At 37.1% G+C, this 18171-nt stretch overlaps 1 protein-coding gene across 6 annotated transcripts in view; it reads right to left on the bottom strand.

Moving 5' to 3' along the window:
• The window catches only part of PHKA1 (phosphorylase kinase regulatory subunit alpha 1), a 171899-nt gene that overhangs the window by 128477 nt on the left and 25251 nt on the right, over positions 1–18171 (bottom strand). For 5 of the 6 annotated variants that reach the window (XM_041740790.1, XM_041740789.1, XM_041740793.1 and 2 more), the window contains exons 5-10: positions 13691–13773; positions 10928–11008; positions 6831–6929; positions 5668–5814; positions 1615–1668; positions 192–314 (exon numbers count right to left, since the gene is read on the bottom strand). In XM_041740790.1, the coding sequence (XP_041596724.1) occupies positions 192–314; positions 1615–1668; positions 5668–5814; positions 6831–6929; positions 10928–11008; positions 13691–13773 (587 nt within the window). The remainder of the gene's footprint in view (positions 1–191; positions 315–1614; positions 1669–5667; positions 5815–6830; positions 6930–10927; positions 11009–13690; positions 13774–18171) is intronic. The other variant, XM_041740791.1, reaches the window with a different exon arrangement.

Below are 18171 nucleotides of genomic sequence, written 5' to 3'. Positions count from 1 at the left end.
TTGTTAAAAGCCAAGTCTGAGCAATGGCAATGTAAAGGTCTTCCAACTCTTAACCTAGTGCCCTCAATGGCTAGTCTCTAGAAGACTCCGTCTTTTCTAATAGGGAACTCCCATTTTGTCACAGGGTCAGCACAGCCATTAACTGCAAGACAAAGGCATTCTGCTGAAAAGCTGTCTCCCCAGCATATTACCTGTTCTGCATTGCCACCAAAGACCCCATCGAGGATAAAGTATGTCCAGAACAGTGGCCATTCACACTCGATATTTTCAAATAACTTCAACTCAGATGGTTCGTAGTATAGGCGACTGGGATCCTGGTAAGAACACAATAAACAAAGTCTATCTTATCACTGCAAAGTCAGACTTACATCTTTAGTTCAGAGGTATCAGAATACAGCCTTTCACTTCTGAGAGCTTGTTTCAGAGAAGGCAGAGCACAGTACATACTCCTCCTCCCTTAGCAAGTACTTTGTGATGTGACTTGTAACTAGTAGAACTGGGATAAGAATGATGCTACAGGCAGGTATATGAAGAAGTGAGATTAGTTTATAGTAAACATGAGTGTTATTTTATATTTGTTAAATTTGAGGTAGCATAAGAACATACAAATAGAAATGTTTACAAGGACAGCAAGAGATGAGGGTTTGGGAATCATCCTCGTAGAGGTAACACTTGAAGGACAAGTTACCGTTGTAGCACCTACATATAGTAAACAAATGACCCAAGAACAGAATCTTGGTAAAGCCTCATAGTTCAGTGAGGGAAGTCAAAAAGAGAATAATTAGGATAGTGTAGTACTGTGGAAATGAAATGGGAAAAGAATTTCAAGAAAATGGAAGGGTAGGTAACAGTAATGGACTACAGAGGAGTCAAGTTCAATAAGGACTGAGAAAAGGCTATTGGATTGATCACTTAGGAGCTTCTGATGATATTTCAGAGCATAATGTTAACAGATTGGTAGAGAGAAATCAAAGGGGCTAAAGAACAAAGTAGAAGAAGGGAAGTAGATCAGAAGAGTTTGAGCTCAATAATGAAAAAAGGCCTTAAACAATGTTTACATTGCCAGTAAAGTGCTTCATAATGACCATTCATTCCCTTTAATAATACTGATTTTTCTCCATTGATAATTCCAAGGAGAACCTTTGACAAGTGGAACAAAAGGATGTTAACTTTTCAAGATCAGGTACTGTTCAGAACTAACCAACTGCAAAAGGCGGAAGGGGGCAGAAATATCTACTGAAGGAAAGATTTTCCCCTTTGTAATTATTCAGTATTTGGGAGGGAGATACTTTGAGACTATTCAAAATCTTCTGTTTCTGCTTAACCTCTCATCCACTGATTTAAGCATCTATCAGTAGGTTTTTTTTTCTGAAACCAACCAGCTCCAAGAAGTAGAAGAACTACACCTTCCTCTATTTTATTTGATCTATAAAGGCTCACAAACAAAAAACATAAAGGCAACTAACCCCAACAAAGGGAGCAAACATCAGTTATTGTTATCCTACTTAGTGATTATTTGAAGTACCACCAATGAGTTAAGTATTTTCTCTGAATGAGACTGCAGATAGTAGTGACCATTCTACTTTGTACTTGTTTTGGGGAAAAGAAACCTACCTCTTTAGGGGTTTTATATCCATCTCGTAGAAAGCGACAGCAACCATAACGACCCTGGGAATGCAGAGAAAAAAGTCGGAAGCATGTCCATTTGTATATCCATATAATGAATCCATATAATTGCAACATGTGCAATTGTAACCTATCACCAATACAGATACAATATTTAAAAAATAATAAAAGGTAATTTAAAAGAAACCCTCTGAGGGACGCCTGGGTGGCTCAGCGGTTGGGCGCCTGCCTTCAGCTTAGGTCGTGATCCCAGGATCCGGGATCAAGTTCTGCATCGGGCTCCCTGCTTATGTCTCTGCTTCTCTCTCTCAGTCTGTGTCTCTCATAAATAAATAAATAAATAAATAAATAAATAAATAAATAAATCTTTTTTTTTAATTAACTTTTATTGGTGTTCAATTTACCAACATACAGAAAAACACCCAGTGCTCATCCCGTCAAGTGTCCACCTCAGTGCCCGTCACCCATTCCCCTCCAACACCCATCCTCCTCCCCTTCCACCACCCCTAGTTCGTTTCCCCGAGTTAGGAGTCTTTATGTTCTGTCTCCCTTCCTGATATTTCCCAACATTTCTTTTCCCTTCCTTTATATTCCCTTTCACTATTATTCATATTCCCCAAATGAATGAGAACATACACTGTTTGTCCTTCTCCGATTGACTTATTTCACTCAGCATAATACCCTCCAGTTCCATCCACGTTGAAGCAAATGGTGGGTATTTGTCGTTTCTAATTGCTGAGTAATATTCCATTGTATACATAAACCACATCTTCTTTATCCATTCATCTTTCGATGGACACTGAGGCTCCTTCCACAGTTTGGCTATTGCAGCCATTGCTGATAGAAACATCGGGGTACAGGTGTCCCGACATTTCATTGCATCTGAATCTTTGGGGTAAATCCCCAACAGTGCAATTGCTGGGTCATAGGGCAGGTCTATTTTTAACTCTTTGAGGAACCTCCACACAGTTTTCCAGAGTGGCTGCACCAGTTCACATTCCCACCAACAGTGTAAGAGGGTTCCCTTTTCTCCGCATCCTCTCCAACATTTGTTGTTTCCTGCCTTGTTAATTTTCCCCATTCTCACTGGTGTGAGGTGGTATCTCATTGTGGTTTTGATTTGTATTTCCCTGATGGCAAGTGATGCAGAGCATTTTCTCATGTGCTTGTTGGCCATGTCCATGTCTTCCTCTGTGAGATTTCTCTTCATGTCTTTTGCCCATTTCATGATTGGATTGTTTGTTTCTTTGGTGTTGAGTTTAATAAGTTCTTTATAGATTTTGGAAACTAGCCCTTTATCTGATATGTCATTTGCAAATATCTTCTCCCATTCTGTAGGTAGTCTTTTAGTTTTGTTGACTGTATCCTTTGCTGTGCAAAAGCTTCTTATCTTGATGAAGTCCCAATAGTTCCTTTTTGCTTTTGTTTCTTTTGCCTTTGTGGATGTATCTTGCAAGAAGTTACTGTGGCCAAGTTCAAAAAGGGTGTTGCCTGTGTTCTCCTCTAGGATTTTGATGGAATCTTGTCTCACATTTAGATCTCTCATCCATTTTGAGTTTATCTTTGTGTATGGTGAAAGAGTGGTCCAGTTTCATTCTTCTGCATGTGGATGTCCAATTTTCCCAACACCATTTATTAAAGAGACTGTCTTTCTTCCAATGGAGAGTCTTTCCTCCTTTATCGAATATTAGATGACCGTACATTTCAGGGTCCCCTTCTGGGTTCTCTATTCTGTTCCATTGATCTATGTGTCTGTTTTTGTGCCAGTACCACACTGTCTTGATGACCACAGCTTTGTAGTACAACCTGAAATCTGGCATTGTGATGCCCCCAGCTATGGTTTTCTTTTTTAAAATTCCCCTGGCTATTCGGGGTCTTTTCTGATTCCACACAAATCTTAAAATAATTTGTTCTAACTCTCTGAAGAAAGTCCATGGTATTTTGATAGGGATTGCATTAAACGTATAAATTGCCCTGGGTAACATTGACATTTTTACAATATTAATTCTGCCAATCCATGAGCATGGAATATTTTTCCATCTCTTTGTGTCTTCCTCAATTTCTTTCAGAAGTGTTCTATAGTTTTTAGGGTATAGATCTTTTACCTCTTTGGTTAGGTTTATTCCTAGGTATCTTATGCTTTTGGGTGCAATTGTAAATGGGATTGACTCCTTAATTTCTCTTTCTTCAGTCTCATTGTTAGTGTATAGAAATGCCATTGATTTCTGGGCATTGATTTTGTATCCTGCCACGCTACCAAATTGCTGTATGAGTTCTAGCAATCTTGGGGTGGAGGCTTTTGGGTTTTCTATGTAGAGTATCATGTCATCGGCGAAGAGGGAGAGTTTGACTTCTTCTTTGCCAATTTGAATGCCTTTAATGTCTTTTTGTTGTCTGATTGCTGAGGCGAGGACTTCCAGAACTATGTTGAACAGCAGTGGTGAGAGTGGACATCCCTGTCTTGTTCCTGATCTTAGGGGAAAGGCTCCCAGTGCTTCCCCATTGAGAATGATATTTGCTGTGGGCTTTTCGTAAATGGCTTTTAAGATGTCGAGGAAAGTTCCCTCTATCCCAACACTCTGAAGGGTTTTGATCAGGAATGGATGCTCTATTTTGTCAAATGCTTTCTCTGCATCTAATGAGAGTATCATATGGTTCTTGGTTTTTCTCTTGTTGATATGATGAATCACATTGATGGTTTTACGAGTGTTGAACCAGCCTTGTGTCCCAGGGATAAATTCTACTTGGTCATGGTGAATAATTTTCTTAATGTGTTGTTGGATCCTATTGGCTAGTATCTTGTTGAGTATTTTTGCATCCATGTTCATCAGGGATATTGGTCTGTAATTCTCCTTTTTGGTGGGGTCTTTGTCTGGTTTCGGAATTAAGGTGATGCTGGCCTCATAGAACGAATTTGGAAGTACTCCATCTCTTTCTATCTTTCCAAACAGCTTTAGTAGAATAGGTATGATTTCTTCTTTAAACGTTTGATAGAATTCCCCTGGGAAGCCATCTGGCCCTGGACTCTTGTGTCTTGGGAGGTTTTTGATGACTGCTTCAATTTCCTCCCTGGTTATTGGCCTGTTCAGGTTTTCTATTTCTTCCTGCTCCAGTTTTGGTAGTTTGTGGCTTTCCAGGAATGCGTCCATTTCTTCTAGATTTCCTAATTTATTGGCGTACAGCTGTTCATAAAAATAAATCTTAAAAAAAAAAAAACCCTCGATATCAGCCCAGCAGCAGAAACTGATTTCAGCCATCAATGTGGGTTCAAGTGAGGTCTAGGGCTCTTCACTAAAGCAGAGTTTCTAATATTATCCTCTCCATCACTTTCCACCATAGGGTAAGTCTGTAACAGCCCAATTGCTAATATATGTGGTCCTGTTCACACAGTTCATAAGAGAGCAACAGGCTTTTTAAAAAAGGACAACATATCTTTTTAAATTTTGAGATAACTTGAGAACTTATAGAAGAGTTGCAGAAACAGTACAGAATCCCCATTACTCTTCATCCACTGCCCCTTTATATTAACATCTTACTTACATAACTGCAGGGCATTTATCAAAACTAAAAAATTAACCTTGGTACAATGCTATTAACCAAAGTACAGAACTTATTTGGATTTCACCAGTTTTCCCACTAATGGCTTTTTTTTTTCTGTTCCCAAATCCATTTCAGAATCCCATTGCATTCAGTTGTCACATCTCCTTAGTCTCCTCCAATCTGTGACAGTTCTTCAGTCTTGTTTTTCATCACCTTGACACTTAAAGAACTCATCAGTTATTTTGTAGTATGGCCCTCAATTTGGTCTTGTCTAATGTTTTCTCATGATTAGACTAAGATAATGCATTAGTTGCACGGATACCACATTGGTGCTGTGCACTTTTCAGTACACTGTATCAGGGATACATGATGTCAATATGTTCTATTACTGGTGGTATTAACACTGATCATTTGGTAATATCACTGACTCAGAACCCCAGTGATATTAGTTTCTCCTTAAAGTCAAAGCTCTAAAGAAAAGAAGGGCACATATGGACATACCTGAAGCTTGGTGATGATTTCTTGCTTTGTGAGCTCTACCAACTGGCTATCCTCTACTGCAAAGGCTGGGAAGGAAATAACTGAGAGCAGACTAGCATCTACCTCTTTGGATGTTGAAGCCCGGGGGAGTATCGAATTAAGGATAGACTAAAAAGGAAGAAAGGAAGTCAAAACTGGCATATTAGTAAACAACTTGGGATTATAAAACAAACAGCCTTAGTTTCAAAAGATTATGTGGAAGAGGATCACTCGGGAGAAAAATCTAAACATTATACCATAATAATGATTCAATTATATTCAACACTGAATTTGATAATAATTCAAGAATAATTTCTAAGTAAGAGCATAGAAAACTAGCTATTTCTGTAAATCATGCCTTGTCTTAATACTGCTCTCAATGCTTCCTAATCCTGAATCTTAAGCAGCTGCTCACGGATAAAGAATACTCTAAACATCATCTTGTCCACAATCCCCTTGCTCCATTAGCAACCATTTAAGTACAAAGATAAGAGAAGATGTAGCTGCCAAGAAGCAGGATGTGGAAGGATCAGCTCCTACACTGCTGACATTTATCTTTTCCAGGGAAAATTTCACATTTTTAAAATGAGAAGATAAGTGTATATTTATTATGGGTATCTAATCAGGGTTTGAAGACAGGGAGAAAGTAATCTTGCCAACGAGAAGAACCTTACTCTTTCAATACAGAGACTAACCCTAAACAAAATTGAGGATACATATTTACCACTTAAACAGTCTAATCTCCAAACATCTATGCCTAGAGACAACTGGAGACAAGAGAATGTTTCAAAGCCACTATCAAGAAGAATACTCAAAATCAGTCACCTCTTGTTTTCTTGGTATATTTAGGAAAGGAACAGAGCCCACAGACCCTTGATATGACAACTGTGAATTAGAATTCTACATACTATGATAGGATCCCTTTATAGCCATGGATGAGCAAACTATGGTTCAGGACTATGATCTATGTTATAGTTCACGCTATATCAAACTTAACTCAGTATAGGAAGCTTGGATAAGACACTTTTGGCAGATAGTAATAAATCAGATTATGTACTCTCAGGTCTCCTTATTCTAATGGCCATGCTCATTCTGAGTCTGGGTAAGAGTAAAACTGTTTATAATGTGGTTCATTATTCTCTTACCTGGCAGTGTTGTACTTCATCAGCTAGGACATGGATAACTGATTGGGGCCCACCTTTCACACCAAACAGGTCCAGTTCATCCAATGCTTCCAGGGCTGCCTATGAAGAGCAAAGAAAGAAAGGACATTTTCAGCAAAAGATATAGATTTCTTCTCCCTGTACACCAGTATCATATCAGTGCATATGAAGTCATTTTGAATATGTTCAGAAGAATAGAAAAATAACAATGTAGCATTCTTTATTTTCAGGGGCCTCTGAAGGTTTTTTTTTTCCTCCCATATTATCCCAGAAGCAATTAAGATGGAGGTCGTAAACATCTTTTCATGGTAAAAACCCTCAACAAATTCAGTATAGAGGGAACATATCTGAACATAATAAAGGCCATATGTAACAAACCCACAGCTAACACTTGTGATGAGCACCAGGTGTTGTATATAAGTGTTGAACATAAGTGTTGAATCACTATATTGTACACCTGAAACTAACCAGAATCCAAATAAAAAAAAAAACAGTGAAAAATTGAAAGCCTTTCCTCTAAGATCAGGAGCAAGACAAGGATGCCCACTCACACCACTCTTATTCCACATAATATCTGAAGTCCTACCTAGAGCAATTAGGTAAGACAAAGAAATAAGAGGCATCCAAATCAGAAAGGAAGAAGTAAAATTGTCATTATTTGAGGATGATATGATATTATATACAGAAAATTGTAAACTCAACCAAAACCTGTTGGAACCAATCAATGAATTCAGTAAAGTTGCAGGATATAAAATCAGCATATAGAAATCAGGGGCACTTCTGTACATTAACAACCAAAAATGGCTGCAGAAAGAAGACAGAAAACTATCCCATTCACAATAGCATCAAAAGAAATAAAATACTTAAGGGTAAATTTAACTAAGGAGGTGAAAGACCTGTACAGTGAAAACTACAACACTTTGATGAAAGAAATTAAAGACACAAACAAATGGAAAGCTATGCCATGTTCTATGAATTGGAAGAAATAATATTGTTAAAATGTCCATACCACCAAAAGCCATTTATAGATCTGATGCAATCCCTATCAAATTTCCAATGTCATTTTTTTTTCACAGAAATAGATAAAGAATCCTAAAATTTGTCTGGAATCACACAAAGATACCAAATAGCCAAAATAATCATGAGAAAGAAGAATAAAGCTGGAGACATCATACATTTTGATTTTAAACTATACTACAAAGATATAGTCATTAAAATAGTATTATGTGGGTATAAAAGTAGGCACATAGACCAATGGAACAGAATAAAAGTCAGAAATAAACCCCTGCATTTACAGTCAATATTTGATAAGGGAGCCAGGAACAGTCAATTTAGAAAGAGCAGTCTCTTCAACAAATGGTGTTGAGAAAACTAGATAACCACATGCAGAGGAATGAAGCTGGACCCCTACCTTACACCCTCACAAAGATTAACTTCACATGGACTAAATATAAGACCTGATACTGTAAAACTTCTAAAAGAAAACATATGAAAAGAGCTTCTTTAAATTGGCCTTAGCAATGATTTTTTAGATATGACACTGAGAGCACAAGAAATAAAATCAAGAATCAACAAGTGGGACTGCAAGTTCTTGCACAAGAAAAGAAACAATGAAAGAAATAAAAAGGCAACCTATGGAATAGGAGAAAATATTTGCAAACTGTAGAAGTTAATATCTAAAATATATAAAGAACTCAGACAACTCAATAATTAAAAAAATTCAATTATAAAAGGAGCAGAGGAATTGAATAGATATTTTTTCCTAAGAGGACATACAGATGGCCATTAGGTACACGAAAAGATGTTCAAAGTCACTAATCAACAGGGAAATGCAAATCAAAACTACAATATAATATCATTTCACACCTGTAAGAATGGCTATTATCAAAAGGACAAGTGGTAACTAGTGTTGGCATGGGAATGTGGAGAAAAGGGAGCTCTTGTACATTGTTGGATGGAATGCAAATTGGTTCTGCCACTACAGAAAACACTATGGGGGTTCCTCAAAAACTTAAAATAGGGCTATCATATGATTGATTGATCCAGCAATTCTGTTCTTGGGTATATAAACAAAGGAAATGAAAAGAGGATATCAAAGAGATATATGCACCACCATGTTTATTGAAGCATTATTCACAATAGCCAATAAACAGAAGCACTGTCAACAGATGCAGTGGATAAAGAAGACATCACACACACACACACACACACACACAGGAATATCATTCAACTATGAGACAGATGGAAATCCTGCCATTTCTGACAACAGAGATGGACTTGAAGGCATTAAGCTAAGTGAGAGAAGTTAGAGAAAGACAAATGCTGTACTATATCACTTATATGTGGAACTTAAAAAGCCAAATTAAAAATACCCAGCAAAATGGTGGTTACCAGGGGTTGGAGGATGGAGGAATCAAGGAGATTTTGTTTAAAGGTACAAACTTGCAGGGCGCCTGGGTGGCTCAGTCCGTTAAGCGACTGACTCTTGGTTTCAGCTCAGATCATAGTTTCACGGGTTATGGGATTGAGCTCCACATGGGACTCTATGCTCAGTGGGGAGTCTGCTTGAAGATTCTCTCCCTCTGCCTCTCCCCCCATGTGCTTGTTCTCTGTCTTTTTCTAAAATAAATAAATCTTTTTTTAAAAAGGTAAAATATTTGCAACCAGCAGATAAATAAGTTCTGGAGATCTAATGCACAGCACAGTGAATATGAACAATAATAGTGTATTATAAACTTCTAAATTGCTAAGAGACTAAATATTAATCATTCCTACCACAAAAAAATGATAATTATATGATGTGATAGAGGTGTTATCTAACACTTCGGTGGTAATCATATTACAATAAGAACGTATTAAATCGGGATCCCTGGGTGGCGCAGCGGTTTGGCGCCTGCCTTTGGCCCAGGGCGCGATCCTGGAGACCCGGGATCGAATCCCACATCGGGCTCCCGGTGCATGGAGCCTGCTTCTCCCTCTGCCTGTCTCTGCCTCTCTCTCTTTCTCTCTCTGTGTGTGACTATCATGAATAAATAAATAAAATCTTTTAAAAAAAAAAGAACGTATTAAATCAATATGTTGGATACTTCAAACTTACACAAAGTTATATGTCAATTATATCTCAATAAAAATACATTTCGGGCAGCCCCGGTGGCTCAGCGGTTTAGCGCTGCCTTCAGCCCTGGGCCTGATCCTGGAGACCCGGGATCAAGCCCCATGTCAGGTTCCCTGCATGGAGCCTGCTTCTCCTTCTGCCTGTGTCTCTGCCTCTCCCCCCACCTCTGTGTGTGTCTCTCATGAATAAATAAATAAATAAAATAAATAAATACAAATATTTCATTTGATTTTTAAAATTTTATTGTTTTATTTATTTATCTCCAGTGGCTGAATTCTTTAAAACTGCATTTTAAAAAAGATACAGCATAAGATATAGTATTATCAAGCCAAGCATCATACTTTAAAAATAATTTGAACATGGCACAGATAAATTTATAATAAACCATTCTTTTGGCAGGGTAGCTGCAAGTATGACACCAGCACACAAGAAATGCTAGGCCTCTTCGTTTTTGTAATGGTGGAGAAGATGAATTTAGTTTAAGGTATGTTCTCTGGGGTGCCTGGGTGGCTCAGTCAGTTAAGCATCTTGACTCTTGATTTCAGCTCAGGGCATGATCTCAGGGTCATGAGATCGAGCCCCGTGTTGGGCTCTGCCCTCAGTGGGGAGCCTGCTGGAGATTCTCTCTTTCCTCCCTCCACCCAGCCACTGTGTGTATGTGCACTCACTTCTCTCTCTCTCTCTCTCAAGTAAATTGAATAAATCTTTAAAATATATGTTCTGAGAGGCCTTTGTGGTATATATAAGTAGAGATATGCTACAAAAGCCGTTGGACATACAAATCTGGAGCTTATGAAATGAATCTTTCTTTACCTACATGTCCATAGTTTTATGGGAGAATCCAAATTTTGCTGTGTCTTAAAAGGAACAATTTGATGATGATCCAAATTCACGTTAAGCCTTTCTATGGCAAAGATGTATTTCCTGACCCCACACTTGGTACAAACAAAGCAAAGCAAATTACCTTTGCCATTCCAACTGAACTGGCATTCAATTCTGAGATCCCTTGGTTAGTCTTATCTCCACGTTCCCATATCCCGAAGTCCTAGCATAAAATAACCAACATACCATTAGCAAGTCATTACTATTAAATGCTTACTAGACACACAACTCTTGAATAAAAGGCTCACACAGTAGCTAATTTGTCATACATACATGTACCCACAATGCTGAATGTATGTGCTGAATGCACAATGCTGAATGCACAATGTATGTACATACATACATGTACCCACAATACCCACAATTAAGGAGATGCCAATGAGTTGGGTTGCCCCTGTAGCTCTTTCCCTAATAGCTTTAAATTCTATTGTGACCTCTATGAAGTTGGAAGACTCCTCAACAGTTAATCAAGCCTAAGAACTATAACTCAGTCCATGTAGACAAGTGCTTCTCAAAATGTTTCATCAAGGCAGATACTCAGGTCTAGAAAATGGAGCCTAAACTGCACCCCAGTGTTTTATCTTAAATATATATTCTATTTTTACTCTCTATTGGCATTGACAATGTACCATGCACTAACCTATGCACTTTGTACTACTAACTTCCTTAATCCTTATAGGCAATGAAACTGAGGTGCAAAGAGAGGTTAAGTAACTCACCCAAGGCCACACAGCTAATAAGTGACAGAGCTAGGATTAGAATCCAAGTACTCTCAGTCCGAAGTGTAAATTATTATTTTCCCTTTTGTGATTAATAACTATCTTGAGAATGATACTTGACAACCATGCAAATATCCTCTATCTCCTCAAACATCTGCCCACTAATTTAGCATCCATTGGTGAATTCTGTCTGCAACAGTCATGACAGTGGTGTCACAATGGTGATTTTTTTAGTTCCTTCATTACCTCTTCAGTTAACTGTGATTCTTCTTTAGGGAAGAGCTGTCCTTTTTCCCTCATTTCTTTATTTACTTATTTATATCAGCATGAACTGATAGATCTTTAGATTCTTCTCTAGGTTATAATAAACCATTATTGTTATTTGTTTCATTGCTCAAGTTGTTCCAGCTTTAGCCATTGGGAGTTCTTGCAGGTTGGCCCTGCAACACTTTTGACATGCCCCATTCTTTTTGAACACTTCCTCACTTTCTGTCACTATAAGATAATGTAGTTTCATCTTGTAGTTTCCTCACCCGAGCCCTAGAATCAGCCTCTTCTACAAGGAATCCTGGTTTCTCTTATTACAGAACGAACAGTTATAATCCAAGACCTGTGCACCGGTGCTCGTTGCCACTATGGTGTCGTTTCTAGGCCCTCTCATTGAACATAATTTGGAAATACCCATGCGATGTGTACACATGTATGTGCGCATACACACATAAACCTATATTTGTTTCTATATTTACCTTAAATTACCTTTTATATAAAAACTCTGAGTTAAAGGGAAGCTTCTGGAAGGTAAGCCATATGTATCCCATGGCTAGCCTCACTTGTCCCCAAACCCAGCTCTACTCTAATTTATGCAGCATGATTAGAGTATGAGAAGGCACATATAATTAATTCTCCTGCTGCAACCCCTGGCTGCAATGGAGAGGCCAGAGAAGCCTGACTTGTACCCTGGACCAGAGCAGGCCAATGGTACTGGAAGGCAAAGTGATCAGTCAATACATAATGTCTATTTGTATCAGATATGTCTGTGTTAAGCTTATTCTTCTGGCAAATATGGAGTGACAAGTCACAGATTTACCACACACATAAAACAGCTAAATAAACAACTAAACAAATTAAGCAAATAAATGACTAAAAAAACACTGGATTATTTATGACACAGCCATTTTATTTTATTATTTTTTTGTAAATTTATTTTTATTGGTGTTCAATTTGCCAACATATAGAATAACACCCAGTGCTCATCCCATCAAGTGCCCCTCAGTGCCCGTCACCCAGTCATCCCCACCCCCACCCCCGCCCACCTCCTCTTCCCCCACCCCTAGTTCGGTTCCCAGAGTTAGGAGTCTCTCATGTTCTGTCTCCCTTTCTGATATTTCCCACTCATTTTTGTGGTTTATGTATACAATGGAATATTACTCAGCCATTAGAAACAACAAATACCCACCATTTGCTTCGATGTGGATGGAACTGGAGGGTATTATGCTGAGTGAAATAAGTCAATTGGAGAATGAATATTTGGGGAATATAAAAAATAGTGACAGGGAATAAAGGGGAAAGGACACAGCCATTTTAAATACAACAAACATTATGCAACGAAGAACAGTGATCCCTGAGAGAGGAGAGGTTAAATATAATATGATTTAATATAAACCTACCTCATATGGTAGTTGTGAGAAAAAGAAACATTTTTTTTGTATAGTAAGCACTGAATCAATGTCTATAGATAATATCAAACACATGACTAAATTTTATTTCTAAGAAGCTAATTGACCCATTATACTCCCTAGTCATCTTGCTCCATAGACTATTAAAATAAGACCACAATTTAGCTCCAGATTTTCAAATACATAACATGAGATATTACAGAGTTTGACACTTTCCACACTTTACAGAGTGGAAGCATACAGCATCTTGACCCTTTTGCCTCTGTAACTCCCTTGGAGAGAAGGCAAACAGGATGATCAAGCTTAATAAATAAAGAGGCTGAAGGCAATTTCTATTAGAAGCCTTATAGATTGGTTTACTATGAGGGGTAGCATTAGGAGAAGGAATGGGTTGTCCAGTATTTTTATAAACATCATATGTTTAAGATCAATTCCAAAATGAGTACTTACAGCAGTTTTATATGCAGCTTCAATGTAAAACACAAGGTTCTGTATGAAATTGACTTCATCTAGGCTGTGGATAATATGAAGTCCTGAGGAAAAAGAGAATGAAGATACAGAGCTGGTCAATTATCACTATAGGCTTTATAGGCAGCCATAGTAACTAACTGATCCCATTACTCCCAAGTAATCCTATTCCTGCTTTTGAAACAATAAAGGCACTTTGATTCCTAAACCATAAAAGTGAAACCACAAATCAGACCTAGGCTAGCCTTCAACTACGTGAGATACCAGCATATTATAACACGGAAGAATTTTAACTATTATTTGTAGGTTTCCATAGAAAGCCTCATGGCAGCCCGGATGGTTCAGCGGTTTAGCGCCGCCTTCAGCCCAGGGCGTGATCTTGGAGACCAGGGATCGAGTCCCACATTCAGGCTCCCTGCATGGAGCCTGCTTCTCCGTCTGCCTGTGTCTCTGCCTCTCTCTCTCTCTCTCTCTCTCTCTCTGTCTCTCTCTCTCTCTCAGAGATAATCAGAGATTCATCTGTCATGAATAAAAAAATAAAATCCTTAAAAAAAGAAAGCCTCAGACTTCTAATTCTATAGGTAATTAATTTATAATGTACCTTAATGTATCTGGAAGAAGAAAGACAAATATTTCAAAAAAGAGTTGGAGGGAGTTTATATACTAAGCAAGAAGTAGATAAAGATTATTATTTTAAGGAAAACTTAAAACTATACTTTTTGTAATAAAATTATAATTATTCTAAATATAAGTTATACAAAGATAGTTATAGCTTACAAATGGAGTGTTTTGCATGAATTATCTATTTAATTTTTACATCAACCCTAAGAGGTGGGTACCTGTATTTTCTCCATGAGGCTTAGATTAAATATTTGCCTAAGATCATTTAACTAATAAATAATGAAGCGGGACTCAACTATCAACTTCTGTTTCACTTCAGAGACTGAGTTCCTAACCAAGACGTTATACTGCTTCCCAATATATACAGTATGATCCATTTTCTTTAAAAGCTAACTCCCTGGGGATCCCTGGGTGGCTCCGCAGTTTAGCGCCACCTTCGGCTCAGGACAAGGTCCTGGAGTCCCGGGATGGAGTCCCACGTCGGCTCCCTGCATGGAGCCTCCTTCTCCCTCTGCCTGTCTCTCTCTGCCTCTCTTTCTGTGTCTCTCATGAATAAATAAATAAAATCTTTAAAAAAGAACTAACTCCTTTCAAGCAAAACAAAACAAAACTAACTCCCCTCCCTGTCCTGTCCTCCCAACCCCTGTAAAGAAATGCCAACAGGCATATTGTGAAAGTCTTTCTCCTACCCAGAATTATATCATTCCCTTGCCAAACCTCCTCTCTGAAAGAAACTAGTCTCACCAGTTTCCTCTATCCTTTCAGAGAAATACTATGCATATATAAAAGTCATCAAAGAGTAATATTGTATATTGTATCTAACTTTTTTCCATGTATATCTTAGAGACAATTTTAAAGATACCTGCCTTATTTTTTTAATGGCTATATGGCATTCTACTAAATGGCTAATCATATAACCATTTTCCTACTGAAAACATTTAGGTTGTACCTAATGCTTCATCACTATAATCAATGCTGTAATGAATATATATACACCTTTGTGCAGATGTACCAGTGTATCAAGTAAATTCTCTTTTTCCCAAGGTTTCCTCAGTAAATTCTTTTTTTTTCCCAAGGTAAATTATTAGAACTGCTGAGTCACAGATTTATGTGTATTATTTTTTCCCCAAATTGTATTATGAACATTTTCAAATAAACAGAAAAAAATGACAAAATCTTGCAGTGGACATCTGTATGTACATCATCTGGATCCAAGTATTAATGTTTTACCATACTTTTCTATCACTTATCTATCCATCAATCCATCTTTTTGATACATTTCAAAGTAAGTTGCAAGTATCAGTATACTTCTCCCTAAATACTTTACTATGTGTGTATTAAATGTTGATAATCATTACCAAATTATTTTGCAAAGAAGTTCCACAGTTTACATACTAATCATACAATATATGGCCTTTCATTTTTGAGTTCTTTCACTTAGCATAATGTTTTCAAGGTTCATCCGTGTTGTAGAGTGTTATCAGTGCTTCATCTTTTTATTACTAAAAAAATTCCATTGTGTGAATGCATCGTATTTATCCAATTATCAGTTGATGGATATTTAGGTTGTTTCCACTTTTTGGCTATTATAAATAATACTGCTATGAACATTCATGGATATACACAGCTTTTGAGCGAATATTGTTTCATTTCTTTTGGGCATATACCTAGGAGTGAAATTGCTAGACCGTATGGTAATTCTGCTTAATCTTCTGAGAACTGCCAGACTATTTTCCAAAGTGGCTGCACCATTTTACATTCCTACCAACAGTGTATGAGGATTCCATTTTCTCCATATCCTCAGGAACACTTGTTATTTTCTGTCTTTTTGATTATAGCCATCGTAGGGGGTGTGACATGGTATCTCATTATCGGGATCTGCATTGGTCCTAGTGACTAATAATGTTCAGCATTTTTTCATGTACTTATTGGCCATTTAAACATCTTCTTTGGAGAAATGTCAATACAGATTCTTTGACCATTTAAAATTAGGTCATACACAACTGATTAATTACTGAAAACTACATTGGATGTAGTACAATAACTAATGATGTACTACTATATTTTGGCAAATTGAATTTAAATTAAAAAAATAAAGAAATAAAATAAAATGAGGTTATCTTTCTTATTGAGTTGGGGAGTACTTTATATGTTATAGATTCAAATCCTTAATCGGATATGTGATTTGTCAATACTTTCTAACATATTCTGAGTTGTTTTTAACTTTCTTGAAGAGATCTTTTGAAGCAGAAATGTTATTAATTTGATAAATTCCAGCTTATGTTTTCTTTAGTTGCTTATGCTTTTTGATGCCATATCTAATAGGGCCTTGTCTAATCCAAGGTCAGGAAGATTAACTCCTATATTTACCTTAAGTGCTTGTTATGAACTCAATTGTGTCACCCTGAAATCCATATGTTGAAGCCCTAATCCCCAGTGTGACTGTATTTGGAGATAAGGCTTTTAAAGGAAACAATTAAGTTTATTTATTTTTCATTTTCATTTTATTTTTATTTTTTGTCTATCCATATTTTTTGTTTTTCTTTTTTTCAAGTTATTATTTAAATTCTAATTAGTTAACATACAGTGTTAGTTTCAGGAGTAGAATTTAGTGATTCATCACTTACATATAAAACCTGTGCTCAAAAAAAAAAAAAAAAAAACACCTGTGCTCAACACAAGTGCCTTCCTTAATACCATTACCCATTTAGCCCATTCCCCCTACCCACATCCCCTTCAGCAATTTCTTGGTTCTCTGTAGTTAAGAGTCTTAGGTTATCCTCTCTATATATTTTTCTCCCTTTTCCTATGTTCATCTGTTTTGTTTCTTAAATACCACATATGAGTGAAATCATATGGTATTTGTCCTCTAAACTGACTCATTTTGCTTGGCCTAATACACTCTAGTTCCATCCACATCACTGAAAATGGCAAGATTTCATTCTTTTTGATGGCTGAATAATATTGTTCTTGTGATGTCTTTGGTTTTGGTGTCAAATACTGGCCTCATAGAATGAGTTTGCAAGTGCTGCTTCCTCTTCTATTTTTGGAAGTATTTGTGCAGAATTGGTAACAGTTCTTTAAATGTTCGGTAAAATTTATCAGTGAAGCTATCTGGGCCTAGGTTTTTCTTTGTGGGAAGTTTTATATTACTGATTCTATCTCTGTAATTATGATCAATCTGTTCAGATTTCCTTTGCTTCTTGAGTCAGATTCAGTAATTTCTGTCTTTCTAGAAATTTGTACACCTTATCAAAGTTGTCCAATTTGTTGGTAAAAATTAAGTTCACAGTATTAATTCTTCATATTTCTACATGGGTCTCATCTGTTATTCTTGATTTTAGTAATTTGAGTCCTCTTTTTCTCCTGGTCAGACGAGGTTTGTTAGTTTTGTTGATCTCTCTAAAGAATCAACTTTGGTTTTGTTGATTATCTCTATCATTTGTTTCTCTACTTCATTAATTTCTTTTTAAAAATATTTTATTCATTTATTCATGAGAGACAGAGAGAGAGAGAGGCAGAGGCTGAGGGAGAGATAGAGGGAGAGACAGGCTCCCCGTGGAACAGGGAGCCCTATGTGGGACTCGATCCCAGGACTCTGGGATCATGACCTGAGTCAAAGGCTTAACCGACTGAGCCATCAAAGCACCCTATTTCATTAATTTATGCTTTAAAATTTCATATTTCATTCTTTTTGTATGCTTTTGATTTAGTTTGCTCTTCACTTTTTAGTGTGTTAAGATGGAAGATTAAATTACTTGATTTGAGGTCTTTCTTATTTTTTGTAATATAGGCACATACAGCTATACACTCCCCTCTAAGCTCTGTTTTTTTGTACTTCC

This window comes from Vulpes lagopus, chromosome X (genome assembly GCF_018345385.1).
Source record: "Vulpes lagopus strain Blue_001 chromosome X, ASM1834538v1, whole genome shotgun sequence".
Lineage (NCBI taxonomy): Eukaryota > Metazoa > Chordata > Mammalia > Carnivora > Canidae > Vulpes > Vulpes lagopus.
The sequence above is the reverse complement of the archived record's forward strand: the minus strand, read 5'-3'. Positions and strand labels throughout refer to the sequence as shown.